Genomic DNA, 21,250 nt, shown 5'->3' with positions numbered 1-21,250 from the left:
CATGAGAGAACTGATTCGAATAGGCTGCTGTATTAAACCATTTAAAGATCCCTTGATTCCTGCATTTGTTGTGTTTTGCCACTTACTGTTGGTTATTCATGTAATTTGGCACACGGGCTCACAGGGCATAAGCCCACGGGCCCAGGAAGTTCGGGGATCCGTGGGTTAGTGTTCCTTGATGTTATTATTTAGTAAATTGTGAATATTGGCTTGTAACTATCCCAAAGAGACATAAAATGACCAAAAACAGGCATACAAGGACTGAAAACGCACAAAATGACTAAAACAGACACAAAATGACTGAAAGGTTTAAGATTTAATTTATGAGGAATAATCTAAATCACCAAATGGAAAGGGGAGGCTTCTACTGTATGAGCTTAGGGGCTAACTTTCTCCTAATCCATCCATGCATACACCCATATCTCAAATACTGAACAACATCATATGCACTGTGTTGACAGCTTCCCTGGTGGTCTTATTGTGAAACACAAAAGCAAGTCCCTTCATGAATATCTACTCTACATGACTCAAAATTAATACAAAGATGTAAAAAATCAGAGCAGAACCACATCAGAAGTTGTTCTCAGCTAGACCAAACAACTCGCCAACTTTTCCTTCAATTGCCCCTCCCAGCATCACTCCCTCGTCCCTGCTCTTTCCTCCCTCCCTTTCACTCCAGGCCTCCTGCATCTCACACTCCCTAGACTAATCTCCACTGGTTCAATGTTGTTCAATTAGATTCCAGTTGACATTCATTGGAAGAAGGCACTCCTCCTCGTAATTCAGCCCTCTTTATAGCCAATCTATTTTTTAATAAAGGTTCAGAGGAAAACATTAAAGTATTGATCTTTATTTATCGACCTCGGCCTAAAGCATAGTTAAAGCTGACACAAATCAATCAAAATAAATTTAAAATGATGATAGCACATAGGAGGAGCCTGGCCTCCTGTTTCAGCAAGTAATTAGGGGGCTAGGCAGAAGGAACCCAAGGCAATAAGAGTAGCAGTAACACACTCACATACACAGGCACATAAAGAGCTGCAGAACTGTTTAGCAGGCTGCAGATTAGAAATTTGTTTTGTATTAAATGAGACGACTAAGAGGCAAGGTTAATGAAAGGGCAGAGCACTTTGGGGCCGTAGTAATCCACTGAAACTCTCTCTTCAGCGGATCTAATGTTCACACACACACACACACACACACACACACACACACACACACACACACCTATACAGGTACGGGTGGTTTATTAGGACAGTTTTCCGAAACCAGTACACAACAGGACTATGGGGACCCACCTTTCCCTTTGTTTTAGAGACACAAACTTAACATCTGATTGCTCATCTTAACTTTAGGAGCAAAGCTGTCTACTCAAGATTCAATTCTGACTAACCATTTATAAGATATAAAAACCTGATTCTGTACTGGAGTGTGAGGACGGGGGAGGGAAGTGGGCGGGAAGGGGGAGTTTCCGGAATTAATCAGGGGTTAAGAGGACAAACCTGACTTAACTTGACACAACTTTTACACACACACACAGAATCAGAACGAACCCTTGATTATAAGGACATATGTGCTTTAAATAGACATTTCCTATACAGCTACACATACACATACAGAATCAGAACACATCCCTAGCTATGAGGACAAACCTGCATTACCTGAACACTATACACACGCACAAAGAATTAGAACTAGCCCCTAGTTATAAGGGCATACATGCTTTAAATGGACACTGCTCATACACCTAAAAAACTCTGAACACATCCCTAGTTATGAGGACAAACCTAAATTGTCTGGACAATATACATACACACACACACACACACACACAGACAAAGAATTAGAACCAATCCGTAGTTATGAGAACAAACCTGGCATAACTGGACACACTGTATACATACCATAACACTCATTACCTTTAAAGAATAAAAACTTCAGGTAGACCCTTGAAACCCAACATGAACCTCAAGGGAAGCAGACTTGCAACTTGAAATTTTGTTTTGTCCTTTTCTTATAGTTGAACATGTACCGTCCTTGAAAGATACCAATAATCAGAAGCAAATTTATTCCATGGAGCTCTATAGTCATTTAAATTCTGGATGAGTGACTCTATAGCGATTAAGTCTTACCAACCAATAAGAAAGGACCAGCTAAACAATGTTCATTTTCTGGTATGCTTTATTTTAACAAAGGCCATTGCCTTTTCAGGAAACTTGTACTCAGATGAACAAGACTTGAGAACCTCCATTTTAAACTAAACAAAAGGCCACCAATCCTTACAATAAACTTTCAAGGCATTTTTTTGAATGTCAAACCTCGGTTCCTAACAAAATCTCTGATATTTTGTACAGTTCTTTCCCTTAATACTGGGTCCTCAGCAAGCCTGCACTGTTCACACTCAGCTTTGGTTGCAAGATGTCCTTTCGAAATGTGCGTTTTGAAATGCTTCATGACGGCACTGACTTCTGCTGAGCTCCATGGTCTCTTGACAACTCTCCTTCCGGGGGTCTCTGAAAAACAACACTTAACTTTGGCACATAAAATGACCAATATAATAATTTCTTAACTAGCTTGCTAAAACTGAGTTTTTATATTCCAAATGTAGTAAAAATTTGGCTTGAATTAGTTGCAAGTGGTCTTTTCATAAAGCAAAAGTGTCGAATTTCTTCCTTAAATAGTGATTGATGACTTGTAAAATTTAAATGTTGGGGAAAAATGCATGAAATAAACATGATACTAAAACCACAATAAGGCAATTTTAAATGTTTGACAATTAGGATTTCACAAAAATGATTTAAGACCATTTTAAAAATGTTACGGACCTGCATGAACATGACTACATTAATATTGAATAATGTTTTAAAAAAAATGTTTATCTACTTACCTCCAGAGCTCTTTGCATCATCCTTGAGCTTTTTTCTTTTTCCTGAGAGGGAAAAAGAACAGTTAAAATCTAATTTCAACTCTACAACTGAAAAAGTTTGGCCGTGGTATGTCTTAACAGATAGCATATGAGAAATTTTATCCCATGCCTTGAATAACATTTACAATGGATTACTGACAAGAAATAAATTCTTAAAATGTATCCTATCATTTATCTGTTTTTGAATCTTAAATCTGAATTGACACCTTACTGGATAAAGTCCCTTTAAAAACTGAATAACATATCTGTCAATTTCTTAAATACCTGCAGAGCTCTCAACATCATTATGGGGTTTCGTTCTTTTTCCTGAAGGATAAAAGACATACTTAAAATCAATTTGAAGTCTAGAATCCAAAGTTTGACCATGTGAAATCTTAGATATGTTTACATAATCTGCCATAAACTGCCACTGAAGATTGTTTTTAACATACACATATTATACACAGGCACACATACCTTTGGCACTGACCGTGGTATCAGGAGGCATTGTTGTTTTTCCTATGGAAAAAATATAAATTATATGAATAAAAATAAGCCCCTTGATGGTGTCCCATTTAATCTAGTTGTGAGAAGTGTGAAGTGACCAAGCCAAAAAAGATTCAAAGCTGTAATAACTGCAAAAATGGCTTTTACAATGTTTTTAAAAATAACTGTCTGATTTTAGTCTTGATTTAAAAATTTTTTAAAACAAACATATACACAATTTAACCATGAGAAATCCTAACAAAGTATGTAGGAGAAAGTTTGTCATACACACCTGTGGAGCTCACGGTCTCATCAAGTGGCGCTGTTCTTTGTTCTATAGAAAACAATAAATAAAACAATGATTTAAAAATTAAAACAAGAGTAACAAGAACATTAATACAGTATAGTTAAATATTTGTTTAAAACAAACAAAAGCTGGACTGTCTTAGCTCTCAGCAACAACCTGGTGCTTCTCTATTTTTCCTGACAGAAAAAGAAAACTAAAATCCAAATGGTGTGGCAATGTGAAAAATCAGTTAAAGATACATATGTAAATACATATAATCTTAACTATTGGTAACTTAGTTATGACAGAGATGTCACGAAGACATGATGTCAGCATTTGTTAGTGATCTTTGGCAAGACAGCATTAATTGAGGCACCCTATGTATATACATAAGGGAGAGTTCATAAAATTACGAACACATGAGGTCCAAAATGATCACTTTAATACACACAAAAAAATATTGTGTTATTGCATGGTCTTACACCTCATCAAACACACACCTCTGATGCTAACGGTCTCATCATGGGGTATTGTTTTTTGTCCTATAGAGAGAGAAAAAAAACCAAATCAAACTATGTGTAGACTCATATGCAAGAATTAAAACAAAATCCATTTTAACTCAATCCAAATAGTTTGACCTTATGAAATCTCAAGAAGAAAGATTATTTCATGCCAAGAGTAACATAGGACACAGACCTGTAGACCTCACGGTCTTATCATGGGGCATAGTTGTCTTAGAAGTTGTCTGTTGTTCTATGGAGAAATAAAATTAAAAGTAAATATTTTCATAGAAAGCAAAATACCATCTTTCACAAGCCAGTAACATGAACATGACAACATTAAAGTTGAATTAGAATAAAAAAAACAAAAATAACCCCCAGCAAATTGACTAAAAAAAACAAATAAAGGTATTTCAGCAAAGGTTTTCTTAAAAACCTGTAGGAAATTTAACTGACTGGCCATAGTTAAGACAGATAGAAAATGTACATATAAAAAGGTCCCACATTTCACAGTGCATATCAGGACAAAAACCAAACCATAAAGTCCAAGAAACTCAACTATAGTATTTTGTTGTGAAACTATCAGGACACAAGGGTACAAAACAATTTCTAAAGCATTGAATGTTCCCAGGAGCATAGCAGTTCAGTAATTGCAAATAGTAAGATGTCTGAAACTACCAGGACTTTTTCTAAAGCTGTCTGTCTAACTAAACTGACTAATCCAACAATGACCGTGACCTTGGAGTCAGCCAATCAGCATTTAAAAGCCTCTGGAAACATGAGAACAATGAGTCTGTGGCCTGATGCAGCAAAATTAAATAAGAAAAAAAAAAGACTTTGGGCAAAAACCAAAGCACTATCTGATGAAACCAATGCAATAAAAATGAAAACACTTTCCATCCAATCTGATGGAGCTTCACAGGATCGAGCACAAAAGCGTTTAAATCCAGGTGTGAGAAGATTTACATCAGTGAAGATTCTCAGTCATGCAGATGAAGTTATCTGGAAATTGAGTCATGGCAACTGGACTTTGTTCAATCAAAACGTTTCACTTCTCATGCAAAGTAGCTTTAGTCAGTCTTTCACACTGATGAATGTACAAAATGAAATGTTTTGACCTAACAAGGAAAAGTCTAGTTGCCCTTACTCAACTTCCTGATATGTAGAGACTTAATCAAAAAGCTTAGTGATAACCCCCAAATTGGAAGGGTTACTTTTGATATATTACACGCTGTGTCGAATGATTTACATTTTAACTAAACATTAGATGTTAACAATGTGTTAAGATGTAGCTGTGCAACAACAACAATATTGAATACATACCCCTTTGTTCAACGGCAGAATCTGACTCTTCATCTTCACTTATGTTGTCAAGTTCTAAATCCAATTCAGCTATATATAAAAAAATAAAAATAAAATATTGGACATATATATGTGCAATGAATACCAAACACAAAATAGATTCAATCTCTTATCTACCATTAATTGAAGTGTGTTTAAGTAGCCATCCTTTTTACAATTTTTTTTCATAAATATACTCTGAGTGTACAGATATGCAGACACATAACATGCAGCTAAAACACCAAAGAATGGATAAGGACATTGGAGTATTGTGAAGTGGCCTTCTACAATCCCTGATCTATATCTGATTGAACACCTGCGGAAAGCTAAAACATGCAGTCTGAGAAAAGGCACCCTTCACACCTGACACATCTGGAGAAATTAAGTTAAGGGTACTATCATTTTTGTCCAGGCTAGTTTCAATAGTTGGCTATTTAGACCACAATTCTAAACAATGTCTGATTTTCATTAGTTAATTTTCTGTAAATTCTGATACACTTTTTTCAGTTCCAAATTATCTCAGTGGCCATTGTGGGTTGTTCTCTTTTATTGAAAGGGTACCAATAATTTTGCCACATCTGTAAATTTGCTGTTCAGCATACTATGATTCATTCAGGCCCTAAATGGGTGTCTAAAAGCTGTTTTTATTATTGCAAATGTGGCCAAATGACCCTTTATCACTTATCTTATCTTTACACTACTTTCACTGCTCAAATATTGTTGGATTTATATTGTTCATGCAAAATACTTTATGAAGTGCCATTATCAGTTTATTTATAAACTAGTACACATACCTTCAAAATCTATGTCATCCAGACCTTTTCCTTGGAATCTTGCAAGAGTTCCTTTCTCCATAGCCATTAACAGCTTTGAGATTTTTGCAATCTCTATTGTTGCTTCTGGCAACCGATAATAGCTTCTGTGGACCCGTATGTCGTGGCCCAAGAAGTTTGCGAGTTGATCCAGTTCATTATCTTTTAGGTTCAGAATCTGGGACAAAGTTGCAACATGTTTCCGGAGATGTGTAGACCTGAGATATTCAGGGTTCTGTGCACCACACTGACTTGCAAAAACCCTGATGCAGTCTTGCCCCCTGTAATAGCTAGTGGGTCCACATTTTGGCCTGGCAAATAGAAAGGGGTTGTCCTTATCAACTCCACATGCATCTCTCTTGTCCACCAGTAGAGTTAATGAGTTGAGGTGTTCACAGTTTAACAAAACAGCAACTTTTCTCCCTCTCTTGCCCATGATTTCCACTCTGCTGTAAAGCTTGGACATTTTTTGCTCAAATGGTGACAGGCCAACGGCTATGTCGGGATGGAGCTCAGTCTGGTCTCTTTTCTTGAAACACTCAAGGGTCATTTTTGAGACCTCTCCTGCACGACGTCTGTTGAAGACTATTATTTGTGTCAGTGTAACTTTAGCAAGATCGGCATATATTTGGGAAGACTCCGAAATTTTCAGGCTTTCAAAAGCATCATGCAATTTTTTCTCCAGGCATTTGTTTAGAAGCTGCACATCTTTTGTGAATGGTATGGTGGATGGTTTGTTGAACTTAGATTTGCTCAAGGTAGAAAGAGCAGAATGGGAAACAAGTTGTGTCCATTCACTTGAGCACAGCCTTTTGAATCGCTCTGCTGCTTTTATCATGCCATCATCCTCTGCTGCAATGGCCCTGCTGAGAATAATGTCACCAATCTTATGAAGTGAATGTCCTAATTTCAGTGCAAGACTTGGTGTCTTGTATGTGTGGCTCTCTTCATCATAACCAGCGACATCTTTCACAGCCTCAATGACTTTAAAAAACAAGTTTGGCTTCAATGCTTCTTCCAAATTATAAATGGAGAATTTTCTTCTCAAGGTTAGCAAAAGTCTGCCTACTTCGCGAAGCTTCTGTCTGATGTACTCAGCTTTTGTTGGATCACTTCCGTGCTTGTTGTAAAGACATTGACCCATTTGCAGTATGAGGAAGTCATTTCGAACTGAAGATGAAATATCATCTTCCTTCATGTTTGCTAAGATCTTCCACAATCCAGGAGACAGGGTTTGGGAGAATGTTGTCTCAGCAATATCAGCCATAACCAAGACTTTGGCCTTACCAGTTGCTTCAGAGTCTGATGCAGTCTTTGAAGGGCATCTTTTTGTGTGACGCCACAACTCTTTGCGAATAAACATTCCTTTACAATATGCACAATGCACATACGCTTTGGTGCTAATCTCAATGTCAAATTTTCTTGGTCGTCGTTTGAGTTTTAGTGGTCCACTCCGATTGTCCATAACCTCTTGGTTATGCTGATAGTTACCTTTGTTTCGAAGCTTCTCTAACAACCTTTTTCTCTCCTGGGAGTGTTTAGGGAGCAAGAATGCAGCTGCAATATCTGGCTCAGTCCCTTCATGGTTTTTAAGATGACGAGAAATTTTAGACTGGGGTTTTTTGCACACATAGCAATAGTTTTTCTGGGTGGAAGAGGCGTCTTTGGGTTTTGGCACAATTTCACTTGTCCCTCTTTCATCAGAAATCTCTGTTTGTATTTTTTGAGAACTGTGAAGCATCTCATTTTTGTTCTTGGTGGTGTCATTCTCAAAGGGTGCAGAGTCACATAGGAGAGGTTGACCTGAGCTTGTTTTGTCACTAAGCATGTCCTGTTCATTAAAAGAACAGTAAGTGGATTGTGACAAACTGTTCTTTGTTTTCTTAGAAGTCCCTGAAACAACTGGTGTTATCTTGCGTGGTGATTTGTGAGGACTGATGTTAAGGCTATAATCGCTACCGTCATCGCTACTTTGAGTAGAGTCCGGCATGTACTGTTCATCTGAGGATTCTTCAATATGAGGTTCTGACTCTTCAGAGTCGTTTCTTTCGTCCAGCTTAAAAAAAAAATGTTTTGCACAATCAGAAATACTGTACAGTGTTTACAGTACAATACCTTCACACAACAACCCTCAAAAGTGCGTAAAAAAAATTAAACATACCAGTAACTCTTGTCTCTTTATAAAGCAGCTTTTGTGCCATGACCTTGAACATACTGAAAATAAGAATTTATTTTTGTCATCAGCTCAGTACACTAAAACACCACACACTTAAGAAAACTGCTGAAGGTATTAAACATTTTTAAGAAATAATGACTTGAAAAGAAAAAAAAATAAAAATAATTAAAAACATCTTTTTTTGGAAGAGGGTCACAAACCAATAAAACACCTACATTAATGAAAAGTACAAGCACATCCAGTACAGTATACTCACATTTGCATTTTAACCCAAGCCATTTTATGCTAGCCAAAGGTCCTCTGCAATCTCCACAAGAATCCAAGCTGGAGATAACAGCACTGTAAACGACATGGCGGCACTGCACATGGAAAAATATAATTTTTGTTTTTACTCAATATTTCATATTTTTCAATTGAGCGTAAAAGTTTGCATCCCTAATGTTGACATCACTAGAAGACAAAAACTAAGCAAAATAAATACTAAAGCAAACAAAACAAAAGCAAAAGTATATAATTTAATGCCCATTTAGCTTGTACAAAACTCCCTTCATTTAAAAGTAATGAATTCTGTCAATTTCAAAGCCCTTACTGTTAAATGACAAAAGTACTAGTATATTTTAACAACATAATATTGGAACATCTGTACCAGCTGAATGGATTAAATATTCTGTTCATGGGGAAAAAAATCTTTTCAGATCATTTCAGATGCAAACTTGTGCACTCAATTATACATTGCAGCAAAAACAACTGTATTAAAGTTAGTGGATAGGAATTAATACTTATAATACCAATTTTCAACTTGGTCCCTATGGCTTTAGTTAAGGGTGTAAATATACAATTATGGTTTTTAACTTCAAACTTCAGTTCAGATTATGTCATCTCGTCCACACTATGGAGGTTGTGATCGTGATCAACCTGCTTTTCCAGAGCCCCTCCAGATGATATTATCTCAACTCCTAATGACGTAAACCTTCTCTGGGTAATGTTATTGTACATTTACACCCTAAACTAAAGATATGGAGAGCAAGTTGAAAATTGGTGATGTTGCCCTATAAACACATCAAGGTAATAAAATACTACTTTACCTTCGGTCCAACACTCACTTTTACTGAACAGAATACATTATGTGATCTCAATGCAACGTACAGATAACCAGAAACCAGTGTGGATAAGGTTGCAGCTCATAAGAACCAGGTCTCAGCAATGGCAATCCTAGACTTTTTGGGCCCCTAGGCAAAAATGTATTTGTCATAAAACCACTTTTTAAAACCACACATAGCATAATTTAGATTTATACAACGTATTATTTATAGTACACTTGTCTATATTTCTTTGCATCTAAATTTCATACCATTCTTTCCTTTCATAGCTTCACAGTTAGCTTAGTTCAGATACAGCTTCCATCAATTTACTAAAAAAAAAGTATTGTCCAAGTTAGCTATAACCAGCTAAGCTAACAAGGTAAATTCTGGTATCCTAAATCTGACTTCAGCAAAGCTGGACACATTAGGCTGCTCTGCTAACTTAGTTAACTAATGTTAAACGTCACAGTAAACAAAAAAAAACAAAAAAAAACCAATGTGATACAAAGTTCTGTTACTCAACTCTCTCTTCACAACAATTACAAATATATTGGCAGCTGTTACCTAACACTTTATTTTTTATTATTATTATTATTTATTATGATTATTAAATTTAAATTGATAATGCCTCTTGATTTTTGTTAGCTGGTTTTAATTATTTCATTAAACCCATTTGTTTACACTGAATCATGCACAACTGGGGCGCTCTTTGGAAGGTCTGTGACTGGTAATTTCATTGTAAATTCTGCACACAGCCAGTGCTGTACATAATTTAACTTTTGTCAACCTCGGGGGCCCCGACTGGCCTGGGGCCCCCAAAGAGTTGCCTGCCTTGCCTGCTAGCAAGGAGCACCTCTGGATCTCAGCTGTCTATTACTGCATATCTACAGATAATACCAGCTCATTGTTTTTTCTCTATTTTTGATCAGTAAGGAAATGAGTAGGCAATAAAAGGTGTTACACAAAATCCTAAACACTTTTCCAGCTGACAAACTCTATAGTATGCATCAAATATGCACCCCTACTCACATCTTATTTCACTTAAAGCCATAATGGTTGAACAAAGCTCTGAGCCACGTAGACAAGAAATTGCTGCTTTCTTATAGTAGAACTAGGATGTAAAAATCACTGACTATAGCCATCATTAATCCTCATATTTTAAAAAACAGTTCTGGATCTCCACAATTTTCCACTAGCATAGTTACATCACATCAAGTATGCAACTAATTATCATAAAATTGTAGGTTTCTACATTTTTCAAAAAAAGAGCAACATATTTCTGCATATGCTCCAAAATTGGTTAAAAGGAATGCTTTTCCCTCTGACTGAAATAAAGTTTATATTGAGCTTTCAGTCTTGGATTGGGACTTATTGATAATAAAAATAAAATAAAACATTTTTCCCTCGCGAAAAATAGATAAAATTTCGAAATTTTTATGACCAGTCTAATAGAAGGTGATGCGATTTGCTATCATTAAACTGTGCATATCAAGTCCGTGCCCTATCCACACTTAAACTCAATACAACAAACAACTCTTATAATGGTGTAAATATTTGAAGGTCATAGTGGCAAAATGTCCTTGCATTTAAGCTTCACGTCATGCCCATCCCCCACTTGATGTGTAATCAAGATTTTCAAACACATTCTGACATTATCTATTAAGGGTTTTACCTCTCGCCCTTACAAAAGGATCCTGTGACTAAATACATTTCGTTATCATGGACTCTAATCCCTCCACCAGTTTCTGTTGTTATGGCATTCAGACACCACAACACCCTCGTGAAGACAACAGTCTTGGTACAGAAACTAGGATGATCTTTGACGTTTCAACACAAAACCCCAATTCAGTGTCCACAAAGAATACTTTCTCACTTACCTTGTCTTTATCTGACGAGGAGGAAGCTGCACTGCATTCTGGCACAACCACTAAAGTCTCATCACACAAGTCCTGTAAATGTGTGAAAGAGGCAACACTTTGAGGCATGATATCTACTAAATAGAAACCGCAACAATATGTAGTCTATCCAAGAACTATTGATGATTCAGCATCTTCTGCGACTTTCACTACTAACAGCAGACATGAATCATCATGCCATGAAAAGCATGAATAAAAGCAGGTTTTTCCAAATTTCCCCACATACAGTCAACCATTACACATCTCATGCACTAATTAATATAACTTACAGTTTGATTTTCATCCAAAGCTGAATCTGGCTGCTTGGTATCGGGCTTGGAATTTTCATCACAAGGCATCTGAAATAGGACAGACGAATTGAAATCTGCATTAATGGTGTGAACATTCGATGGTCCTCCCAGTGGCAAAATGTCCTTGCATTTAAGCTTCACGTCATGCCCATCCCCCACTCGATGTGTAATCAAGATTTTCAAACACATTCTGACATTATCTATTAAGGGTTTTACCTCTCGCCCTTACAAAAGGATCCTGTGACTAAATACATTTCGTTATCATGGACTCTAATCCCTCCACCAGTTTCTGTTGTCATGGCATTCAGACACCACAACACCCTCGTGAAGACAACAGTCTTGGTACAGAAACTAGGAAAATCTTGGTGGTGGAACAAGGAAGTTCAGGAGTGTATTCAGAGAAAGAGGTTAGCTAAGAAGAAGTGGGACACAGAGGGCTGAAGAAAGTAGACAGGAGTACATGGAGATGCGGCGTAAGGTGAAGGTAGAGGTGGCAAATGCCAAACAAAGAGCATATGAGGACTTGTATGCTAGGTTGGACACTAAAGAGGGAGAAGTGGATTTGTACAGGTTGGCCAGACAGAGAGATACAGATGGGAAGGATGTGCAGCAGGTTAGGGTGATCAAAGATAAGGATGGAAATGTATTGACAGGTGCCAGGAGTGTTATGGGAAGATGGAAGGAGAACTTTGAAGAATTGATGAATGAGGAAAATTTAAGAGAACGAAGAGTAGAAGAGGTGACTGGTGTGGAGGAGGAAGTAGCAAAGTTTAGTTGGAGTGAAGTGAGGACGACGTTAATGAGGATGAAGAGTGGAAAGGCAGTTGGTCCTGATGACAAACCTGTGGAGGTATGGAAGTGTCTAGGAGAGGTGGCAGTAGAGTTTCTGACTAGTTTGTTTAACAAGATGTTTGCGGATGACGTGATTTGTAGTGAGAGCAGGGAGCAGGTGGAGGAAAATCTAGAGAGGTGGAGGTCTGCTCTGGAAAACAGAGGAATGAAGCTTAGCCGCAGCAAGACAGAATACATTTGTGCCAATGAGAGGGACCCAGGTGGAACGGTGAGGTTACAGGGAGCAGAGGTGAAGAAGGTGCAGGACTTTAAGTAAGTAGGGTCAACGGTTCAGAGCAATGGAGAGTGTGGAAAAGAGGTGAAGAGGCGAGTGCAGGCAGGTTGGAACGGGTGGAGGAAAGTGTCAGGTGTGTTATTGATAAAAGAGCATCAGCAAGAATGAAAGGAAAGGTGTTCAAGACGGTGGTGAGACCAGAGATGTTGTTCGGCTTAGAAGAAGTGTCACTGAAGAAAAGACCGGAGGAACAGCTGGAGGAAGCAGAGCTTAAGATGTTGAGGTTCACTTTGGGAGGGACGAGGATGGACAGGATCAGGAATGAGGACATCAGAGGGACAGCTCATGTTAGATGTGTTGAAGATAAAATAAGAGAGGCCAGATTGAGGCGGTTTGGACATGTTCAGAGGAGAGACAGTAAATATATTGGTAGAAGGATGCTGAAGTTAGAGTTGCCAGGCAGGAGGTCTAGAGGAAGACCAAAGAGGAGGTTTATGGATGTAGTGAGAGAGGACATGAAGTTAGTTGCTGTGAGAGAAGAGGATGCAGAGGACAGGGTTAGATGGAGACACATGATTCACTGCGGAGACCCCTGAAAGGGAACAGCCCAAAGGAAAAGAAGAAGTAAACCATTACACATCTCTTGCACTAATTAATGTAACTTACAGTTTGATTTTCAGCCAAAGCTGAATCTGGCTGCTTGGTATCGGGCTTGGAATTTTCATCACAAGGCATCTGAAATAGGACAGATGAATTGAAATCTGCATTAATGGTGTGAACATTCGATGGTCCTCCCAGTGGCAAAATGTCCTTGTATTTAAGCTTCACGTCATGCCCATCCCCCACTCGATGTGTAATCAAGATTTTCAAACACATTCTGACATTATCTATTAAGGGTTTTACCTCTCGCCCTTACAAAAGGATCCTGTGACTAAATACATTTCGTTATCGTGGACTCTAATCCCTCCACCAGTTTCTGTTGTTATGGCATTCAGACACCACAACACCCTCGTGAAGACAACAGTCTTGGTACAGAAACTAGGATGATCTTTGACGTATCAACACAAAACCCCAATTCAGTGTCCACAAAGAATACTTTCTCACTTACCTTGTCTTTATCTGACGAGGAGGAAGCTGCACTGCATTCTGGCACAACCACTAAAGTCTCATCACACAAGTCCTGTAAATGTGTGAAAGAGGCAACACTTTGAGGCATGATATCTGCTAAATAGAAACCGCAACAATATGTAGTCTATCCAAGAACTATTGATGATTCAGCATCTTCTGCGACTTTCACTACTAACGTGTGCACAGCAGACATGAATCATCATGCCATGAAAAGCATGAATAAAAGCAGGTTTTTCCAAATTTCCCCACATACAGTCAACCATTACACATCTCATGCACTAATTAATGTAACTTACAGTTTGATTTTCAGCCAAAGCTGAATCTGGCTGCTTGGTATCGGGCTTGGAATTTTCATCACAAGGCATCTGAAATAGGACAGACGAATTGAAATCTGCATTAATGGTGTGAACATTCGATGGTCCTCCCAGTGGCAAAATGTCCTTGCATTTAAGCTTCACGTCATGCCCATCCCCCACTCGATGTGTAATCAAGATTTTCAAACACATTCTGACATTATCTATTAAGGGTTTTACCTCTCGCCCTTACAAAAGGATCCTGTGACTAAATACATTTCGTTATCATGGACTCTAATCCCTCCACCAGTTTCTGTTGTCATGGCATTCAGACACCACAACACCCTCGTGAAGACAACAGTCCTGGTATAAAAACTTGGAAGATCTTTGACATTTCAACACAAAACCCCAATTCAGTGTCAAGAAAAATGTCCTTACTCACTTTCTCCTTCCCTGAGCTGTAGGACATTGCACACACAAATATTTTTATAGCATGATAAATTATTTGCATTGCCAAACGTTTAAAAAATAAATGTACATCACAATACAATTTAGCTTCTGTTTTAGTCAACAAAAACATTGTTTTAAAAGAACAAATACATACCATTGAGCGCCAAGGCCATGGAGAATCCCCGTAGTTGTAGGTTATCTCCTCATTTGGTAAAATTTGTCTAACACTAAACAGGCAAAGATGTGGCTTTCCTTCCACAACAATTGTCTTCACTCTGCAGTTGGGATTTCTGTGCTCGTCGTTTACTAATCGTCCTAGCGTTCCATCCTCTTTTGAAGCATCCATGCTGCAAAACATATAAGCAATAAATTTACAGTACAAACATTTTTGTGGGTTTAAACAAAGATGAGCTTGTTAGCAACTTTGTGGGTATGCAAAATTTTGCATTTTGAGCTACTGAGTCAAACTCTCTCTTTACTAACCATTACAACCCCAATTCCAAAAAAAATTGTTGAGAAATTGAGAATGTGTGAAAGATAAATTAAAGCAGAAACAATGATTTGCAAATTTAATAAACCCATACTTTATGCACAACAAAATCTAAACAAAATGTCAGATTTCAAAACTGAGACATTTTATCCTTTCGTGGAAATTACTGGCTCATTTTGAACAACAACATATCTCAAATTTGGAAGAGGGGCAATAAAAGGCTGGAAAAGTAATTGCTGCAAATGAAAAACAAATGCAGGAGCATTTGACAACTAATCTAGTTAATTTGCAACATGTCAGCAGCATGACTGTGATTAAAAGGAAAATTTCAGAGGCAGAGCTGCTAAAATGTAGGGATGGGTAGAGGTTCACCAATCACTGTGAGCAAGGGACAAGGCCGGAGGTCAAAACTGTATCTATGTGATCTTCGGCCCCTCAGCCGGCACTGCATAAAAAAAAAATAAGCATGATTCTGAGCTGGACTTCACTGCAGGGGCTCATGACAACTTACATAAATTACTGTCTGTGAACATGGTTCGCCGTGTAATCCACATATGCAAGTTGAAGCTGTATCATGCAAAGAAGAGGCTGTAGGGGAACACAATCCAAAAACCACAGCCATGTTCTCTGGGCCAAAGCTCATTTAAAATGGTCTGAGGCAAAATGGAAACCTGCTTTGTCAGATGAATCCAAATTTGAAATTGGATTAGGAAACCAAAGATGCCCTGTTCTGCGGACTAAAGAGGAGAGGGAGCATCCACCTTGTTATCAGCGGTTAAAACTGTTCAAAAGCCTGCATCTCTGTTGGTTTGGGCGTGCATTAGTGCCTATAGCATGGGCAGCTTATACATCTGGAAAGACACCATCCATACTGAAAAGTACAGAGGTTTTAGAGCAACATTTATCCCATCCAAACAATGCCTCTTTCAGGGAAGGCCTTGCATATTTCACCAAGAAAATGCTAAACCACATCATGCATCCATCCCAACAGCATGGCTTCACGGGAAAAAATATGTGGGTGCTGAACTGGCCTGCCTGCAGTCCAGACCTTTCACTAAAAGAAAACATTTGGTGCATCATCAAACAAAAAAATCCAGCAACAAAGGCCCAGGACTTTTTAGCAGCAAGAATCATGCAGAAGACAAAAATAGGTCAACATTCCTCTCCTAAAACTCCAGCAAATGGTCTCCTCATTTCGGAGACAGTAGTTAAAAGAGGATGGGATGCTAAATAATGGAAAACATCACCCTCTATCTTTTTAGATGTTTTGAAGCCAAATTTTAACTAATATTTTCCATTAAATGGTAGAATGTCCCAGTTTCAACATTTGACATGTTGATTTAATTTACCTTTAAACATATGTTTTGGAATTTGGGTTATACTATATATCATATTTCTCATTTTATTTATCATCTTTATCTTCATTTTATTAGGCACGTAAAGTTTATATGGAAAATGTCATTGCTACTTCATGTGTTATCAGAATAACATGTAAAACTCAACTTCTTTGCTCAAATTCTTCTCAAAAAGTAGCAAATTTACCAATAAGACGTTCCATTCCACTTGAAGTCGAACAAGTACTTCCCTTGGGTGTCATTAACATCTTTACTTCTACAAAGAAAGCCACGGTATTCCACAACAAAGGTTGATGCTTCAATATGTTCCACTGCAAACACACCTCTCCCTAAAAAAGGGCAGGAATAAAGTAAATACAAACATGTCCAAGTCCAAATGTTTCTTTAATTAATTAATCCACTCCTTACTTATTCTTTCAAAGATAACAATCTTGTAAAAATCTTGAATGTAATGAGGTCTACTAACCATGGTGCATTAATACCATACATGCAACTGAATTTGTAGTAGCCCTACGGTTGTTGCAGTAGAAGGAAGGATCATTAGTGTATTGTGTACAGAAGTAGTGAATCAGTGCAATGGTTTCAGCACTTCAACATTTGCTGTAGAGTGGAATATATTATATTTTTCATGCTGAAAAATTACCGTTAGGCCCAGAAGCATATGGACAAAGTGACTTGGACACTTTTAGCTTATTTAGACTTTTCCCAAAATTCTGGCATCTACCATTTAGGAATTATAGCCATTTGAAGAAGAGAACTTCCAATTTCAGGGATTCAGAGGTATTTGAACACATTCACCCAAATGCTTCGAAAACTGTTCACAGTGCAGATTGATAATGATCCACATATTTTGAAAGCAAGTCAAGGCTTTTTGAAGGCAAAGAAATTAAATATTCTTCAATGACCAAGTTAGTCACCGGATCTCAACCCAACAGAGCATAGATATTCACCACTATGTTACACTGTATGATTCCTGTTACATTATTCTCTGTAACCTGTACATTAAAATTGAGTAGTTTGCTTAATTTTGTTCATTAACATTATTTTGTTACATCTCCTTGCATTTCTAATCCCATATTTATTTAAGTTTCTATATTTTAATGACATGTGGGAAGATTTGTAAATGTGATGCACAACTTACCTTTAAATGCATTTATATTTCGTTGCTCAATGAAAGCTTTGTCTTTGCCTGACAGAATGTGTTCTATTGCATCCTGTTCGGGCTTCTTTCTCTTCCTTCTCTCCATGTTGACTAAAAAGATTTCCAGAGAACATAACGGTTAAATGACTAAAATCTCATATACGAATATAGGTAATTTCATCCTGGCAATCACATCTCAGTATGCACACAGCATATTTTCACTAAATCCAAAGAAACTACCGCAGGGAAATGCCTACTTATGATTAAGCTTTGATATATATATATATATATATATATATATATATATATATATATATACACACACACACTCTGCAAATGTGCATGTGCAGCATATACCTTAACTTTTGTTGCTCCTGTCCAAAGTTCACCTTCATAGTATATAACATGAGTTGGCTTTGAGTAAGTTGTAGGGACAGGTGATGTACTGCTAGAGTGCACCTGAATTACTTTTTTTTTTCCCTCTAAGTCTACATATTTGGCAGATTCTCAAATACTGGCCTTCAAAGAAACTTTAGATACATTATTGATAAGTCGAATTCATCGTCTGTAATAGCAACTCGGTCGTGCTTAATGTTTTTCTTTGAGTTCCGTGCGGTAAGCCTACAGCTGGAACCGAATTTAAAGGCCACTTTCAGAAAGATACAGTACCTGTGCGTATACACGTGTTATAGTTTAGGGACATATCTGATTGATTTAGAGACCACTGAGGATTACTATAGAATGCCCATACACCAAAAATGTGAGAAACGTGCCTCGCTGAATTTTTTTTTCAGACGCAGTCGCATTTTACCAAACGAACGGAGCTTCGTCGTTACTCCTAATATTCAACGTGTGTTGGTTACGCAAAGTTAAACCGTGCACCGAGTAAAACGTAATAAAACATTCAAACTTAAAAAGTAGCCGACTGCTTCCAGAACGGTGGTTTTAGGAACGCAGCTCTACTCCCAAAATAGTCGAAGCGCACATGCAGCCACTTCCGAACGAAGCCCTTTAATTGCTTAACTTTCTCTCATTAGTCTTAACCTGAAGTGCTGTTGCTGATTAACAGCCAACTAGCTTAAAAAGTGTCCGACTGTAAACAAAATGAGCTAAAGAAAGTATATTTCAAATAAACTTACCTTCAACACGAGTTTAACGATGTACTTCACCTCCACGTAAAATAAAGCGCATGTACGTAAATCGATCACTCCCTTTACCTGTTGAAAGTCCCTCAATACGGCTCATTGCGCATGCCCATCGTCGTCGGTCTCGGACCAATCACAGCAGCCGATTCGAGCTCTCTGACATTGATGACATCTAATGCAGCCAATCGCTGAGCAGGATTGTCCACCAATGAGTGGCGCCAATTTTGTGTATAATACGCCAAAAATGTGTAAAGAGCGGCAATAGCATCGACTCACCGATAGGAGCCGCATGATACACAACGAGCACACACTGACACACACGAAAACATCCGGTGAATGGCACTATTAGGACATTTGGAGAAAAAGCGGGAAATGACTCATATCATACTTATAAACATTTCTGCACTGCTCGACTTGTTAGGACAGCAGCCCTGTCCTAATAGGTACGGTCACACACAAACTGCCTTCATAATGTCGGTATGTAAACAGGTAAATTGTACTCATAGTTACGTGCACCAACGCACACACACACACAGCCCTGTGAGGGAGCCTCTGGGACATCCTCTGCTTAACAAAAACAATGGGTATTAATTTTAAAAAGTGAGTGAGAAATGGCTGCTTGATGGTTTTGTGTTTTTTATGTGTGTGTGTGTGTGTGTGTGTGTGTGTGTGTGTGTGTGTGTGTGTGTGTATGTTGGTGAGTGAGAGACATAGAGAGAGGAGAGAGTCAACTAGCCCCAAGTGCATTAACTGATTTTAATCTGCCTGATGATGTCCACTGAGCAGAGCGGTCACAAAGTGTGTAAGTGTACCCGAGGGACTTAACTGTGTGTAGAGATGAGCAGCAGAGCATTCTGGGATGATCCAAAAATGGGGCTCTTCCTCCACTGCACTCTAGTTAAAGTGGAAATATTCTCCCAAATATTCTAAACAATGTTGTACTTGTGAGAGTAAGAAATGATGGTGTACATGTGAATTGTACAACAACAGCAATTAGAATGTATCTAGAACACACAAGAAATTTCATACAATATATATAATTATTATTTGGAGTATTGCAGCGATCACTATGAAGTCATCATGGAATGTCAAGTTTACTATTATCAAACTCCAATTAGCATTAAAATCTGCCAGTATCCAGTTTTAAAAGCTACCAACACTATTTTAGTAGTGAATCTGCCTGTGGTTTTCTGATGGACTCTCACAGTCATGCAGCTGTTCACTCCTTACTGAATGTCCTGCATTTTCTAATGTTTACTTATATCTGATAACATATCAGCAGCGATCAGTTTTCTGGGAGATTACTTTGCGTTAAGTCACTTTTTTAACAAGGGATTTTGCATCAAGATTAGAAGCCTGTACTGTGGATCTGTATGGTTACCATGACAGCTAATCTCTCCATCCCAGTGAATAATAACAGTTTAAGTTATATTTAACTACTATGGTATGTTATAATTACTTGGTATAAACACATTTTATAATAATAGTTAATAAAAAATATTTAGATTTCTTCACAGGTAATGCTGTTAGTAGTTGCTTTTCTGTTGTCAGTGACAGGTAATAATATCCAATACACTGTAAAATACTGTCCTTCAATATCCTACCACATTTGTCCCTATTGACAAAAATTATATATCAATACTTTTTTCCACTGTAAATGAGTCAATCTTTTAAAACCACTTCAGCCAATATACATATCAAATATTAATTTTATTTATTTATGTATTTATTTATTTAATTTATTTTTAACCCTATAAAAGTCATTATGTTTACATAAGTTCAGTTTAGTTTTTATAGTTTTTTTTGTCAAAACAAAGTGTGACCTTCTAAGAGATAATAATCAATACAGCATCAGTAATAGTGTGTAGTAGTGTATCATTTTTTTAGCAGGGCCCCCCTGCAGAAAATAGTAAAAAGTGAGAAATTTGGCTGGATGCCTAGAAAAAAGAAAAAGTAGCACCATTTGGTAGACAAATCGGAAATTTTTAAATAGAAAGCTGAAAGTGAAACCTTAACATAACGGAATGCATTAGTTTATGTTCAGATAATGTGGGATCCAAAAAGCAGTTTTCAATGAAACATTCTTTTGTCATTAGGATCAAGCGCGTCGATTTTTGTGAACCTTTTTTAGGCTAATTTAAGGCACTGATGACAAATTGAAATTATATTCATTCAGCACAGCCACAATGGCTTGAAAAAACAAAACAAACAAACAAACAAAAAAAACCGAATGGCACAAAATGTCCGTAGGTTTTCCTAATAGTTAAGTTTAGGACTTTAATTTATCCAACTTGGAGTTTTTAGGTTTTGTTAATTTTAATAACATAAAGTAACATTTGATTTGAATGTAAAATGAAATTATTCTAAATTTTTACCTCTGTTAACTTA

The 21,250-nt window shown here is 37.5% G+C and overlaps 1 protein-coding gene across 5 annotated transcripts; it reads right to left on the bottom strand.

Moving 5' to 3' along the window:
- Nucleotides 1-1,528: 1,528 nt before the first annotated feature.
- LOC137140269 (uncharacterized) lies at nucleotides 1,529-19,389 on the bottom strand. 5 transcript variants are annotated; one of them, XM_067528514.1, is made up of 20 exons: nucleotides 18,857-19,388; nucleotides 17,718-17,828; nucleotides 16,764-16,905; nucleotides 14,886-15,078; nucleotides 14,285-14,353; nucleotides 13,969-14,040; nucleotides 13,527-13,595; nucleotides 11,774-11,842; nucleotides 11,466-11,537; nucleotides 8,763-8,865; nucleotides 8,492-8,544; nucleotides 6,313-8,386; nucleotides 5,501-5,569; nucleotides 4,374-4,430; nucleotides 4,178-4,219; nucleotides 3,684-3,725; nucleotides 3,383-3,424; nucleotides 3,191-3,232; nucleotides 2,888-2,929; nucleotides 1,529-2,513 (listed from the first exon to the last, which is right to left on the bottom strand). In XM_067528514.1, exons 2-20 carry the CDS (start codon nucleotides 17,821-17,823, stop codon nucleotides 2,293-2,295), a joined length of 3,579 nt encoding a protein of 1,192 aa, XP_067384615.1. In that variant the 5' UTR covers nucleotides 17,824-17,828; nucleotides 18,857-19,388; the 3' UTR covers nucleotides 1,529-2,292. The 5 variants fall into 5 exon arrangements, with proteins under 5 accessions (XP_067384615.1, XP_067384635.1, XP_067384624.1 ...); XM_067528534.1 differs by lacking the exon at nucleotides 18,857-19,388 and adding an exon at nucleotides 17,043-17,086 and having other exon boundaries at nucleotides 17,718-17,966; XM_067528543.1 differs by having other exon boundaries at nucleotides 2,314-2,513; nucleotides 3,396-3,424; nucleotides 18,857-19,389.
- Between the last annotated feature and the right edge of the window lie 1,861 nt (nucleotides 19,390-21,250).

This window comes from Channa argus, chromosome 1 (assembly GCF_033026475.1).
Source record: "Channa argus isolate prfri chromosome 1, Channa argus male v1.0, whole genome shotgun sequence".
NCBI lineage: Eukaryota > Metazoa > Chordata > Actinopteri > Anabantiformes > Channidae > Channa > Channa argus.
Note: the sequence above shows the minus strand (reverse complement) of the source record. Positions and strands in the feature narration are given on the sequence as shown.